Source organism: Toxoplasma gondii, chromosome XI (assembly GCF_000006565.2).
Source record: "Toxoplasma gondii ME49 chromosome XI, whole genome shotgun sequence".
Classification (NCBI taxonomy): Eukaryota; Apicomplexa; class Conoidasida; order Eucoccidiorida; family Sarcocystidae; genus Toxoplasma; species Toxoplasma gondii.
In genome coordinates this window covers 5,440,800-5,455,561 of record NC_031479.1, presented here as the reverse complement: position 1 = coordinate 5,455,561, position 14,762 = coordinate 5,440,800, and the positions used below count along the sequence as shown (strand labels likewise).

Below are 14,762 nucleotides of genomic sequence, written 5' to 3'. Positions count from 1 at the left end.
CAGTTAGAGGACAAACTGTCTCCCGTTAGGTTCTTGCTGCATGAATCCGCGCGTCTCTGCGTCCTGCCAGAACTGCAGGTTTCAAATCACGAAAGAAAACGAATCAACACTACGCGTGGACATGCATCGTTAACGGCCCCAGAGAAAAGCGAGTGTCGACCACATGAAGAACTGGTGCTTGTCGTTTCTCGGTTTCGGCCGCGTTTGTGCGATTCCACTTCGCACCGTTCCCCTGTGTTTCGACTAGCAAAAGCGGTCGACATGCGTGTGAAGAAAACAAGCAACACAGCGGGGGGTGGATCACCGCAGACGATACTGTGCAGCAAGCACGAGGCGATTGCGCCCAAAGGTCGTCTTCACTGCTTCTTGCTGGACATGCGCATCCACCTGGATCCGAACGCCATGGCGCAAATGTGCCGTCTTGCGGTTGCCTGAAGCATGCAGCTCGAAACATCTGCATGCCGAGATACACAAACACACATTTGCATGTTTGGACTGCTCCTCTAAAGCCCCGTAGCTGTGTCGACTTGGATCCTTGGAGGGCAGTGCGTACGCTCCAGAGACAGAAACGCCCACGCACAGAGGACTTGTGAGCGAATGGGGAAATCCCACAACAAAAGGGCACAGACAGCCACTGAACGTGGAAAAAAAACCAGCGCAGAAGTTCTCTGGAAAGCTTGTCGACATCGAGATGGGACCATGAAGAAAAAATACATCTGCATCGGGCGAGGAAGTCGACGGGAGAGAGGGCCTTGGAAAAAAAAGAAAACGAAAAAAGTACAGAGACAAACAAAGGCCTCGAATCCGTTCTTCTCTTCCCTGTTTTCTGCTGACAATCCAAAAAAGCTCGCGTACTGTTCTTTTCTTGCTCCCGCTTCTTGCAGCCTCTCCACCGCCTCACAGTCTCTGAGGACTTACCCTTACACCGATTCATGTTCTTCTTCGTGTCGACGCTCCAAACCTTCTTCCTCCTCTCTTTCCTCATTTCCCTCTCCTTCTGCCCCTCTTGTTCCTTTTGCCTCTCTCTCTCATGTTTCATCTTTGTCTGTTCACCACGACAGCAGACGACTCTAGTTTTTTTTTCAGCCGCGCATGACGGCGCTTCGTCGAGGTGCACAGGTGCCGGATGCGTTTTCTGTTCCAGCCTTCTGTTTCCTCGGTTCCTTCTCGTTCTTCGTCGTGAGCCTCTGCGTCTCCTCCGCCGTCTTCTCCGTTCTTGTTGCCTGCTTGTCCTTCTTCTGTGAAGGCTGCTTCTTCGGCTGCTCTGGCGTCTCTCTCGCGCATTTCAGGGTCTCTTTTTCCTGACTTCCGCCCTCGGCTTCTCATACCCCAGCCTCTCAAAGTCCCGTCGCTTTCTCGACACAGTGTTCTCCTTTGCACTCTCTTTTTCTTCGCGAGACGGAGAGCCTCTGGCACCCTTTGGCAGAGGGACGCTCGCGTCGCGGCCCTCATCTCGACGCCTCAATTCCACCTCTCGTCCAGCAGCCTCCATAAAACGAAGGGATCGGCTTGTTTCTGCTACGTCCGCTTCATTCCTGCCAAACTCGTTAGACTCCTTTTCTCTTCTCTCGTCTTCTACTTCCTACTGTGTTCTTCTGCTCTTTCCCTCTCTTCCGCGTCTTCTCTCCCTCCGTCTTCCTCTCCTCCTCCCTCTTCTTCATCTCGTTCTTCCTCTCCTTCTTCTGCTCTGTTTGTTTCTTCCTCTTCTTGCCAGTCTCCATCCGTTTCTCCACCCCGATCTGCTTCTTTTTCTCTCTCTTCTTCCCTCTGCGCTTCCTCGAAAATGAGTCGGTCTCGCGGTGACTCTCTCTGTCGCTGTGTGCCTCCAGCTTGCACAAGACCACCGGGAGCAGACCGGAGACAGCTGTGGAGGCGCGTCTCTCCTCCGTCTCTCTCGCCTTTGCTTCCTTCGCGCGCGTTGCTTTCGCTCTTGCTTCTCACCCTTCTTCCCTCCAGTCCAAGGCCTCTCCTCGCCGTCTCCACCGGAGAGACAGGGCCGCTGGAAATTCGCGGCTTGAGCACACTGGGACCAGAGAGCTCTCTCAGGCCGAAGGCAGAGACGAGTCGAGGCCTCACAGAAGCCGTTGATCTCCTAGGTGTCTCCAGAGCCGTAAAGGTTGCGGAAGCGAGAGGAGACTGCCCTCAGAATGACGAGAAAAGAGACTCTACAGCAACGACCCAGCCAGCGAGAGAAGAGAGGCGGAAACTTTCTGCAGAAAAAGATGGATGCGACACAGGCACCTGTGACAGGCGCACGGGAGGGACAGGTAACGCGGAGCGTCGGCTTGCGAGGTCTCTTAGTGGGGACAAGAAGAAACCGGGGAACTCGGAGTTTTCGTCTCCTTTTTCCAGGGTGGCTGTGAAAGCGGGAGCCGCTGCAGGGGAGAGAAGACAGAAACGAAGAGAAGAAGAATCTCCTGTCTCTCCGGCCTCTGAGTCTGCGATTGCCACTGCGCCTGCCAGTTTCTTCTGGCCTCCCGCGTCTGAAGCAGAGGCGCCTCCAGCTGTCGAAGACCTCTTCTCGATAGCACTCGATTCTCCTTCTTGGGGACTTTCCTCGACTTCGCCGGCTCGCTGGGCGCCGCCTCACCTTGCAACGGGAAGCGCCTCTCGATCTTCACCTTCGCATGATGCGGAGCATAGTGGAGAGACTCCGGGGACCAGCACAGCTGCTGTTGAAGCGAGAGAATTTACAGACGTGGAGGCAGAGGGAGGAAGAGCAGACGATGCGGAAGCGTGGAAGAGAGAAGACGAAGGAAAAGCTGAAGATGGTGGAAAAGCAGGGAAAGGTGGAGGCGAGAGTTCGAGCAGGAAGGAAATCGGCGACACACAGCAAAAGGAGGAACAGGTGAAGGAAATGCACTGGGATGAGGCGAGAAGAGAGCATGCTTGGGAGGCGCAGAGATCCCGCGCTTTCTCTGAGAAGCCTTCATCGCCTCCCTACACGAATCCGTCTCCTTCTCTCTTCCTTCCGGCCGCTTCACCTATCGACTCCTCAGGCTTGAATCTCGAGGCATCTTCTTTCTCGCCTGCCTCTTCTTCGCTGTTCTCTCCGTCCTTTGTCGGGAGTGAATCTTTGTCTTCTCTTCCCGGTAGTTTCTCTTCTGCTTTCTGGGGTGAGGGAGGGCGCGAAGCGCCGACTCTCGTCGTTCTTGGAACTTTTGACGAGCACGTGGAAAGCGAAGAAGGGGAAGCGCAGGACGCAGAGGAGACAGAACGCCGTCGTCGAAGTGGAGAGGAGAGGGAGAAGCTGCGCCGAAGCAGAGGCCGGACAGACGCCGCACCTGCAGAGAGCAGCCGAGAGGGAAGGAAGCAGGGAAGAGAGAAACGAGAAGAGAGAGGAGAGCCACAAACATCTGTCGGAGCAGGAGTGCTGCCGACGCTGGGCGGAGACGCCCCCGGGACAGACCGCAAGGGGGGGCCAGAGCGCCGCGACAGAGAGACGGCACTCACGGAGAAGAAGACACGCGAGACAGGAAGAAGAGACGGGGAAAAAAGAGGGAGACAAGACGGACGAGAAGGCCGCAGACCAAAATGGGAGGACGAGCTCGACTCAAAAAACGAAGAGAAAAGGGGAAACAAAGAAGAGAGTGACGAAGGACGGAGAGAAGAAGGAAAGGGAGAAGAAGGACAGAGAGAAGAAGGACAGAGAGAAGAAGGAAAGAGAGAAGAAGGACAGAGAGAAGAAGGAAAGAGAGAAGAAGGACAGAGAGAAGAAGGACAGAGAGAAGAAGGACAGAGAGAAGAAGGAAAGAGAGAAGAAGGACAGAGAGGTGACGGAGAGAGAAAAGGAACAGGAGAGGGAGAAGAAACAGGGGAGAGAAAAGAAGAAGAAGAGCCAGAAGAGAAGGGAGAGGAGGAGACGGGCGAGAAGGAAGAACAGAGAAGGAAGCACGAGGCAGAAGGCCTGTTGCCGGGACAGGCGCAGAACCACGGCGAAGGCCAAGTTGTCATCTGGGCAGGAGACAGAGAAAATTCGTCTAGTCTAGCGAAGAACAGAGGAGAAGCGGAGGCTGCAAATGCGCGCGATGCGAGGGGACGAGACGAGGAGAACACGAGAGATGAACAGGGAAATGAACAGGGAAATGAACAGAGAAATGAACAGGGAAATGAACAGCGAAATGAACAGAGAAATGAACAGGGAAATGAACAGAGAAATGAACAGGGAAATGAACAGGGAAATGAACAGGGAAATGAACAGGAAAATGAACAGGGAAATGAACAGCGAAAGAGAGAAGAGCAAGGAGACGAAGAGATCGCGGAAGGCCTGCCAAGGGGAGTGCTGCCTACCGACGGGGAAAGGAAGGTCGCAGAGAGGGCGACCAACAGACAAGGAGGTGGAGGAGACGAAGCAAGAGCAGAAAGAGAGACCGAAGAAGAACGCAAGAAAGTGGAGAAGAAGGACAAGGAGCGAGACGAGAACAAGGATGAGAAGCAGGGTGAGAGAGCCGGGAGGAGCAACAGTCACGAGCAGAGGAAAGATGCAGAGAAAGGGAAGAGCGAAGACGCAGAGGACGCGATGGAGACGGAGAAACATGCTCGCGAAAGCGAAGAGGAGACGGCAGAGGGAGGGAAGACCGATGCGGAGAGAAACCGGAACGCAGCAGATGAGACGAATCAGAAGAAGAAAGGAGATACGGAGAACACAGACAGAGCAGAAGACATCAAGAAGAACGACGCAGAGAATAGAAGCCAGGAGGAAAAAACAGAGGAAAAGCGTGACATACCTGCGTCTAGAAAAGAACAAGAAGACACCGGAAATGAAAGTGGAAAGAAAGCGTCGAGGAAGGATGAAGCGGATGGCGGGAAGAAGGAGTCCGAGGAAGAGAAGGAGAAAGGGGATGCGAGCAAGAAGAAGAAGGATCAGAAAGAGAACGATGGACAGAATGAAGAGGATAAGAGCAAGGAGAGCGACGAAGACGGTTCGGAGAGTCGTGACGACAGCCAGCCGAGCCGTGATAAGAAGACACCGGAGAAGAAGCGGGCCGAGGCGTCGACCGAAGCTGGAGAAGACGCAGACGCGTCGGTGGACTCAGAGTCCGAGAGGAAGAGAGGCGGTTCGCCTCGGCGACCTGCCTCGCATGGTTCCGCAGAAAGAAGTGAAGACCAGACAGAGGAGGGTGAGTCTTCTCTCCGTCCCCGCCATTCGCGGCCGCGAGCGTCGTCTGGGAGCAAGACGCCGAAAACAGCAGGAGAGACGAGAGCGACCCGCGGCATGAAAGTTTCTCCCAAGTACGCCATGGAAGCCATAGAAGACGAAGAAGATCTCTCAGTGCTTGCGTCGCTCATGAAAGAAAATCCACTTCTGCAAGGAGACACCCTGCTGAGGCACGTCGCCATGACCATCTTCGCCCCCGTCGACGCCGCCGTCCAGAGTCCATATCTCGACTTGGACCAACTGCGAGCCATGGTGAGAAGGAACAGAGGCCGGCGGCGGAAACAGACCATGGCTGCAGAGAGAGAAAGAGAAAGAGAGTGTGCGAACCTGACGAGAGGCAGAACGCATGCAGATGAGAGCGAGACGAAGAAGGGAAGGAACCGAGAAGAGCGAGGGAGGGCCGCAACACAGAGAGCAGCGACAGTTGAGGCCAGTGTGGAGGGATACAGAAGGCATGAATATGGCGAGAGAGAACGGGGCACTCGAGAGAGGAAGTTGCCCTGAGACGTCTCCGAAGTCGAGGTTTTTTCTGAGAAGGGCACCCTTGAACCAGAACGCCAATCCAGCTGGCGCCCAGCGCGCTTGTTCGCTGTTTGTGTTGTGCCTTTTTGCGAGCAGAAAAAAACGATCCCGAACGCAGAAGCTGTCGAAGAGGCGGTTGTGATGATGCATGTCGTGGCGCCGCGCATTGTCGAGCCGGATAGAATCACCGAGACGCCGCAGACGTTCGAAGCACGCAATAAACAAATCTTGACTCTCTATCGAGTCCCCAGACACTCCACAACGACGAGCACTCTGGCCACAACGCATGCAGTTCACACGCCATCCGCATCGTCGACCCCCTCGTCAGAAAAGCGAGAGAACAACGATTCTTCTCCTGGAGCTTCAGAGGCAGACGGAGCGACGGGAAAAGCCGACAAGCACCGAGAACCTTCTTCGCCTCGGTCGCCTTCTTCCTCATCCTCGCCTTCCTTGTCTTCTTCTCAGAAGAACTCGGAAGAAGGACGGAGAGCAGAGGACCGCAGGGGTTCGGACCCAGGAGAGAGGGAAGCACAGAGAGAAGCAGAGAGGAATACGCCTTCTTCCTCCCTTTCTTCTTTTTCGTTGCATGCGTCTTCCACCAGGCGTCTTGCAGAGCGTGAGGAGTCACTCGACTCGTTCCCGTTCTCCTTCTCTCCGTTTCCTCTTGTCGAGAACGCCGGAGACTCGGAGGAGTTTTTCTCTCCCTTCGTTCCCCCCCGGCCTCTGTCCGACGCTCCTGCCTATGTAAACTACGGTCCGGGAGGCAGCTTCCACTCTGTGAAGACCGAGGGGGAACGATTAGGCGACGCTTCAACTGCGTCGTTTCTTCCTCTTGACAATCCGTCTCTGTTTCCTTCCTTCTCTGCAGACTCCTCCTTTTCCTCTCCTGTCGCGCAACAGTCGCTCCTTTCTGCTCCTCCCTCTTTTCCTTCGTCACCCTTTTCTCCGTCTTCTTCCTCTGCTTTTTCGCCGTCTTCTTCCCCTTCTATTTCGCCGATTTCTCCAAACCGTTGGGATACTCCCCACTTCTCGGGGGCCTTCTTTGCTTCCTCGCCGTCCCCTGCCGGTGGAGACGACGACCGCCACCGAGAGCAGGGCGATACAGGAGATGCAGCTCTCAATGCGCCTTCGACGTCCTATCTTCTGTCTTCTCCTTCGCATTCGTCGTCTTATTCTTCCTCTGTTGCTTCTTCTCTCCATCATTCTCCTCACTCACTTTTTCTTCATTCTTCTTCCTCGTACTCTCCTTCTCCCCACTTTTCTTCCCCTCCCTCTTCTCCCTCTTCTCCCTCTGTCTCTCGTCCTTCTTCTCCTCACCAGTCCTCTTCGTCCTCTTCTTCCTCTTCTTCTCCGGAGCTGGAGGAGACAGGCGAAGCGCAGGGGACAGGCATTGAGGACTTGCGGGTCATGGCACACGGCCGCATAGCGCGCGTCGTGGGGCTTGTGAAGGCCAAGCGAGGCTACATCTACAAGATCGACCGATTTCTCGCACCGCGCTGGAATCCTGGTCCAAACATTGTCGACTTCATTCGCACCCGAGACAGATTCTCCAAGAGCAACTACTTCCTCGCCGCCACCCCACCAGAACTGGTTGAAGAGGTCGGCTCAAACACATGCGGATCTCTAGAGCTCCAACAGTTATCTTTTCATACATACGTGCATACATAAATATATATTTATATATATATATATTTATATATATATGAATATGTATTTGCAAATATATATATATATATATATTTATATATATATGTTTACATGTATTTGTATTCTTGAATGCATGTGGTTTTTTTTCAGATTAAAATGGTGGGTCCTGTCACGTTATTTATGGTGCCAGACTCTGGGTGGATTTTTCCGAACGGCCAGACTGTGCCCTACTGCGTCTTCAACAGTCTTGCGCAGCCGTCGAATCAGGCCTACGTCCAGGCAATCATTTCTTGGTTTGCGGTCCCTGGCATCTGGAATCGAACGATGATTCAACGCTCTGATTGGCTACCTGTCGTGGGGAGTCCTCCCAAACTCGCTGTTTCCCATGTCAACAAACTAGGCGCCGTCGTTCGCCCCACAATGTGCTCTCCACGAAAGGCTTCTTCTCCTTCTTCGCCTTCTTCGCCTTCTTCTCCTCCTTCTGTTTCTTCTGTTTCTTCTTCCCCCCTCTCTTCTTCGTCTGGCGTTCAGAAGACACCCGAAGAGCTGGAGCGTGCCGCGGCTTTGCAGGCCTTCGGAGCGGCGCGTGAGGCGGAGGCCGCGCGGGAGAAGAAGAGCACGACGAACATGGAAGGCCTTTCGCGGCGAGAAGAAGGACCGAGGAGGAACTCTGGGGGCGCTGCTGCAGGTCGGGGCAGGGCGCGAGGCGCAAGGGGGACGCCTCGGTCAGGAGGCGTCGAAAACGAGGACTCGGAAAGCGAAGAGAAAAACAAGACAGCAGCCACTCCCGAAGAAGGCGACGCAAGCAGGCAGAGCGATTCGAAAAAAAACGAAAGATCAACTTCTTCGACGTCAACGTCCACAAGGAGAACTAGACATCAGACATCGCGGCCGCGTCGCCCTGCAACTACCGCCGTTCTTTCGTCTTCTTCTCCTTCATCTCCTTCTTCTTCTCCTTCACCTTCTTCTTCTCGTTCGTCTTCTTCTCGATCTTCTTCTTCGACTCCTTCTCCTTCTCGTTCGACTTCTTCTCGATCTTCTTCTTCGTCTCCTTCTCCTTCTCGTTCGACTTCTTCTCGATCTTCTTCTTCGTCTCCTTCTCCGTCTTCTCCTTCTCGTGAGTCTTCACCTTCTTCTCCTGCGCCTTCTCGTCATTTGTTGTCTGAACCTTCTTCGCCTTCGTGGTGGGAAGGCCTGTGGTCGGCAGTGAGGCGCTTGGCGTCGATCAACTGTGGCGCCTTTTCGAGTGAAGGAACTTCCTTTCTGGAGAGGCTTTTCTCGACCCGTGGTGCTGCAGGAGAGAGGAAGGGAGACGAGCTCTTGGGAGAAGAGCTGGAGAGAGAAACGAATCGCAGGGGACATCTGGAGGAAGAGGAAGAAGATGGCGAGAAAGGAGACAGACATCTCGCTTTTGCGTGGAGAGAGGAAGACCTGCTGTCTGGAGAAGAGCCTACAAGAAGGAAACTGAGTGGGGTAATCGACTTGACAGACGGCGGTGTCCTGCAAGGCCATACAGAGGAGAGCATGGACGGCAATGAGCAGGAAGGCGCTTCTCCACGAAGCGGCTTCTTGCCAGAGTCGGTCGTGTCACCGTTTTCTGTATCCTCTTCTGCAGTTCTTGTGTCTCCCTCTCTTTCCTCTTCTTCACATGCGTCTCCGGCTGTTTCTCCCTCGACTGCGTCTTCGGCGGTCGCCACCGAACCGCCAGGATCTTTCTCCGCTCCCGTGTACTCGCAACCTCACTTCTCCTTTTCTGCTTCTTCGTCTGTCTCTTCCTCTGATTCCTTTTCGTCTCCCGCTTTCTCTTCTTCTCCTGCTGCCGCCCGCGATACCTGCGAGGGCGGAGAGGACAGAGAGGCTTGCCTGCTTGTCGTTGGGAGGCAAAGAGGTGGGTTCCTCCCCGTGAAAAGAGAAGCCTTTCTCGACAGTAGTAGCCAGATCGAAAACCATGCGAGGGAAGGCGGAGCAGCCGCAAAGAAAAGAACGGAGGAAGAGAAGAAAGGCGGAGAGAGGGGAGACAAAAGCGAGGAACGAAACCGCGAGAAAGAGACAGACAGTGTACGCCAGGAAGAGGGACGGCATCCTAGAGAAAAAAGTAGCAGAGAGGACAAGGAACAAGACGAGCACCGCGAACAAACGCAGGAAGCGAAAGGACAGGAGAACCAACAGACGGATGACAAGGAGACAGGCGAGAAGAAGAGAGAAAAGGAGAACAGGGATGAGAAAGAAAAGAAGAATGAGAAAGAGAGGGAGGACGAGAAGGAGACCAAAGACGAGAAGGAGAAGAATGATGAGAAGGAGAAGAAAGACGAGAAGGAGAAGAAGGATGAGAAGGAGAAGAAGGATGAGAAGGAGAAGAAGGATGAGAAGGAGAAGAAGGACGAGAAGGGAAAGAAGGATGAGAAGGAGAAGAAGGACGAGAAGGGAAAGAAGGAAGAGAAGGAGAAGAATGATGAGAAGGAGAAGAAGGACGAGAAGGAGAACAAAGATGAGAAGGAGAACAAAGATGAGGAGAAGAAGGACGATGAGAAGGAGAAGCAAGATGTAAAGGAGAAGAAGGACGAGAAGGAGAAGAAAGATGAGAAGGAGAAGAAAGACGAGAAGGAGAAGAAAGACGAGAAGGGAAAGAAGGAAGAGAAGGAGAAGAAGGACGAGAAGGAGAAGAAGGACGAGAAGGAGAAGAAAGATGAGAAGGAGAACAAAGATGAGGAGAAGAAGGACGATGAGAAGGAGAAGCAAGATGTAAAGGAGAAGAAGGACGAGAAGGAGAAGAAAGATGAGAAGGAGAAGAAAGACGAGAAGGAGAAGAAAGACGAGAAGGAGAAGAAAGACGAGAAGGAGAAGGAAGACGAGAAGGAGAAGAAAGATGAGAAGGAGAAGAAAGACGAGAAGGGGAAGAAAGATGAGGAGAAGAAGGACGAGAAGGAGAAGGATGAGAAGGAGAAGAAGGACGAGAAGGAGAAGGATGAGAAGGAGAAGAAGGACGAGAAGGAGAAGAAAGACGAGAAGGAGAAGAAAGATGAGAAGGAGAAGAAGGATGAGAAGGAAGAGAAGGAAAGAAGTGAAGCTGATTCTTCATCTGGACACTTACGAAAGGAGGCAGAAACCGAGACACTGGACTGTGTCGAGCCCGAGGATTTCTACACCTTTATTGAGGGAAGAGAAGTTATTGAATGGGTACGCTTTTCTGTTTCTTATCATTTACAGCGGTATCTTGAAATTCTCTCTCCTTATCATTTTCGTTCGTTTTCTGGTCTCGCTGTCCTGTCCTCTTCTTTGTTCTTTTCTTCCTGTCCGTCTCTCTCCTCGTTTTTTTCTTCTCTCCTTTCGTTTTCTCTTCCCCTCGCTTCGCCTCCTCGTTTCTTCGATGTTCGCCTCCTCCAGGTTCTCTTTCTCTCTCTCGGCCTTGTTCTCTGCTTCGTCCGCGCTTCTCCATGGCTGTCGTCGGGCGTTCTCTGCTCCACGCGTCTCCTCGTCCGGAGGTTCTCTCTTCAGGACATTCCGATCTTCAACGGCCTGGTCCACGTCTTGGCCGAGTCTGTGCTGCGTCCGGACATTAAAATGATGGCGACTCAGCTCGCACTCTGGCAATGCACGCACCAGTTCTGCTTCGACTGCCCCCGGCTGGGAGGATTCTTTCTCCACTACATCGACACTAAAGGACTTCTCGCAGGTCCTGCCCCATTCGACTTTGAAGCTCCTCCCTCTGTCCGTCCTGAATGGGTGAGAGTCACTGCTTGGAAACGCGGAGAATCTCCCCCACATAGACCTGCAAATGCTCTTCTGTCTTTCATCTGTCGCGCTCTCACGACCTTCGCCGGTCACCTAAAGTCCTTGGGCTCAAAAATACATACATATATACAGACAGATACACAAACATGCCTATACATATACATACATATACATGAATATACATATATATATATATATATATATGCATCTGTTTATCTACAACGACCAACATCGGCATCTACGTCGATCCACGTCCCCATTTGTCTAAGTGTATCTGTCTGTGTTTCTGTCTATAATTAAGTATCCTCATGAATGTATCCTTCTATCCCTGTGTATGTATCTGTTTTTTTTTTCTCTCTCTCTCTCTATATATATATGTATATATGTCAGTGCATCTATATACATCTATACATATATATATATATATATATATTTGTAGTTTTCTACATCTGACTGTGCCTCTCTGTGTGAATCCAGAAGTGCGTCTCCATCCTCTTGCTCTATTCAGCTGCGGCTTGTGCAGGTCTCTGGTCCTGTCTCTGCGTATCTGTTTCTCTGTTTGGGACCGTTTCCTGTGTTTACCTTTTTCTCTGCGAGACCGTTTCGTTAAAGAGGCAGCTGTAGAGACAGCTCAAGTGAGTGGCGCTTGTGAAGGGACTTCCCGAGAACTGCGTCCTTTGTGAGTCGACTTTCGCAGTCGACGAACAGGCAGAAGAGCCTTTCTTTGTCGCTTGCACCAGCGGCTAGAGAAAGTCTGAGTCTCGTTTTCTTCCCCCTTGGAGTTGTCTCTCTCTCTATCACGTTCACTGGGTCCTTTCTGTTCTCTCTTCGTGCTCTGGGCGACAGTCAGTCCCAACGAAAAAAGCTGTCAGCGGGGATGAAAGCGCTCTCCTGTTGCCTGTCCAGCGCGCCTTTCGCTCGCTAGTGCCTCCACGGAGGACCCTCTGTCTCTCTCGCCTCCCTTCTCTTACGCGACGAGGGAGAAGCTGCGTTTTCCTGGATGCGGCCGAGCGTTTTCGTGTCTTCACAGGTCTGTAGAGGCGCCAAGGGATACTTCCCTCCAGGGTGGACAAAAGGCGCATGGAAAACCTTCGTGGATGCCGCCGCCTCGCAGCCGCCGCCGGGGTCGCCGAGAGCCGCGGCGGCCGCGAGAGCCGTCGAGCGCCTGGCGAACGAAGGCGCGAAGAAGGCTGCAGAAAACAGGCGGAAGATCGAAGAAAGATACGCGGAAATAAGGTGAGCAGAAGGAAGGAGAGGGCAGAAGAGAGGACAGCGAGCGGAGAGGGACGCGGCAAGAAGGGATGAAGAGGAAGGACGGGGAAGAGAGACGAAGACAAGGGAGTCTCCTTTTCCAGATTCGACGACTCTGCGGCTACGTGGGGTGTTCGACGACAGTCGATGTGCAGGATGGCCTGTCGGTGCTGAGTTTTTTGAATTCTTTGCCTGGAAGCTCATGGCCCGACTCGCGGCTTCGTGAAGGACCGCAGACAGTCTCGGTTCGGTGCCTGGGCAAGTGCGAGAGGAAAAAAGCACCGGGTACTTCATGCGGAAGACGACGCATGCGATTAGCGTTGGAGACAGGAAAGAAAACGTTCAGGCTTTCAGGGAGGAGGGGGGCGAGTGCCGGCGTTTGAGCGTGAGTGAGGAGTGTCGTTTCTGTTTCTCTCCAGGCGACAATCCTTAGAGGCTTACTCGCGGTACAATGCACTGGAAGCAGTCGAGGAGAAGAAGTACCTGCCTGGATTCCATAAGATGAAAAAGAGCTACTCAGACAAGCATCTGCAGTGCCATGGCGAGGAGTTGAGCAGCGTCATTGCAGAGCACTTCACAGAGAAAGACCTGAAATTCGTTCTGCCCTGGAAGTAGCAGAGAAGCCAGAGGGCGACGAGAACTCCCGTGAAAAGAAACGAGACACCACCCCCCCAGAGCAGTGAGAGGGAGAGAAGGCAAAGCGTGCGAGAGACAGAAAGAGAAAGAGAGAGAGAGAAAGAGAAGACGAAAAAGAGAACAACGGAGGAGCGAGAAGAGAAGAATACGATGGAACACAGTAAAAGAGAAGGAGAGAGAAGATGAGAAGAAACAAAACGTACGAGAGGAGGGAAGAGTGCAGCGAACCGTGCAAGCGCCTCGAGAGGGAACACAGCAAATGCCGAGATCCAAACATCCTCAACTCCCAAAGAAAGTCGAACCGAGCTTCTCTCAGCGAGAGAGAACGCGAGCTTCACATTTGCGCATTCCCTGTCTGAGGACGCCTACACGAGCTCCGACGATAGCACGCTTGAAATGTACATCAGCAACTATAAATAGCCATAGATAGCCACTAAATACATCTTGAAACATTCAATGAAAAGTCAAGGCAAAAACGCAGCCGGATTTCCCTGCGTTCTCACTTCATTACCAGTGGTGAACGCGAAGATGTAAAGCGTATGCCCCTTTTCTCTATCAAAATCGCAATGGTTTTTCTGATCTGTCAACTCGCTCGTCAAAAAGACGCAGCTCTTTTTCTGAGTCCCTCCGAGACACCAAAGTGGAAATGTGCGGCGCTACAGTGTGTGGCGTAGCGGTGAACAGAGGGGAGACTCTCGCTGTTCAAGAAGCCTCTGGTGTATTAACTTCCTTGCTTCTTGTCCTTTGAGATATCATACCACTGGCGAGCAGGGAACCGTGTTTCAGGGAACGGGGATTCTTTTTGTCTCCTGTCTTCCTGTCCTTCCTTTTCCACTCATTGCTGTGTTCTTTGGAAGAGAAAAAAACTCGTACCGGCGTCTCCCTCTTGCTGTTTCTCTGGGAGGACAGAGGAGCATTTCTCTGCATTCGTCAAAGCGTGAGCGTTGGAGGTTTTCGGCCCTCCTTTGTAATGTCTCTCTCTCTCTCTGTTCCTGCATGTCGGCCTCGCGTTCTTCTCTTCCTCGCTTCCTGTGTCTTTCTTTCCGATTTCGTTTTTTTATTTCGGTCTCTCTCTCTCTGTGCCTCTCTCTTTTTCTCTGTGTCTTCCCCTGTCTCCTGGGTTCGAGTCTAAACGTCCCTCGCTGTCTGAAGCTGCAGGTGTTCGCCTTCCTCTGTTGCCTCTTCTCCGTTCTCTTGGTTCTGTCGCTTCTTCTTTCCTGTCTCGGCTGTTCCTTCCAGCCTCAATCAACAGAATCGAAAGAGCCGAGAGAGGCGAGGCGAGAAGAAAGAAACGTAGCCGCGACGCGTACCGACGTCCACTCTTCCCTGAAAATATTTCTGTCTTTCGCACCCACAGAGACACACCTCTTCTCCCGCGAAAAACGAAACAGAACTTCTCGTCCCTCTCCTCAGCTTACTCTTCAACATGCACTCGATTTCTCCTCTCGCCGTGTCTTCCCTCTCGGTATAACAACCTCCCCAGCGGTTGAGTCGGAGGACTTTTCAGTTTAGCCTCGAAGGAAGAAGCACCGGGAGAAGCAGCGACGCCCCGCCACACACCGAGAGACGTAGGAAATATAGAAGTTGAGAAAGGGAGGCGTGGAAGAAGTGAAGAGAAGACTCTTGAGAAAGACTTCTTTCCACTGGAACCGAGCGCGTCACTGTGCACTTGCTTCTACGCGCGCAACGAGCAGCGGCCCAGTGGCGAAGAGAGCCTCTCTTGTGCCTGGTTTTGAGCTCGTCTGCAAAAGAAAAGGGGGCATAGTGAGACATTTTTCAGAAAAGTGCGTTCTGTCTTGTTTTTTGCCGGTGTTCT

General features: G+C 52.7%; 1 protein-coding gene across 1 annotated transcript; it reads left to right on the top strand.

Annotated features, from left to right (window-relative positions):
• The first annotated feature begins 1,371 nt into the window (after positions 1 to 1,371).
• On the top strand, positions 1,372 to 13,997 carry TGME49_316635 (hypothetical protein). The gene is made up of 6 exons (XM_018782910.1): positions 1,372 to 5,410; positions 5,777 to 7,279; positions 7,478 to 10,504; positions 10,823 to 11,050; positions 12,090 to 12,295; positions 12,730 to 13,997. The coding sequence occupies exons 1-6, from the start codon at positions 1,784 to 1,786 to the stop codon at positions 12,923 to 12,925; spliced, it is 8,787 nt and encodes a 2,928-aa protein (XP_018635284.1). The 5' UTR covers positions 1,372 to 1,783; the 3' UTR covers positions 12,926 to 13,997.
• The last annotated feature ends 765 nt before the right edge of the window (positions 13,998 to 14,762 follow it).

Bases quoted from the DNA above. Each gene is read 5' to 3' on its own strand.
- TGME49_316635 (XM_018782910.1), top strand. From the start codon at position 1,784: ATGAGTCGGTCTCGCGGTGACTCTCTCTGTCGCTGTGTGCCTCCAGCT. The intron at 7,280-7,477 runs GTCGGCTCAAAC...GTTTTTTTTCAG, and splicing joins CACCAGAACTGGTTGAAGAG to ATTAAAATGGTGGGTCCTGT. The intron at 12,296-12,729 runs GTGAGCAGAAGG...GTTTCTCTCCAG, and splicing joins GAAAGATACGCGGAAATAAG to GCGACAATCCTTAGAGGCTT.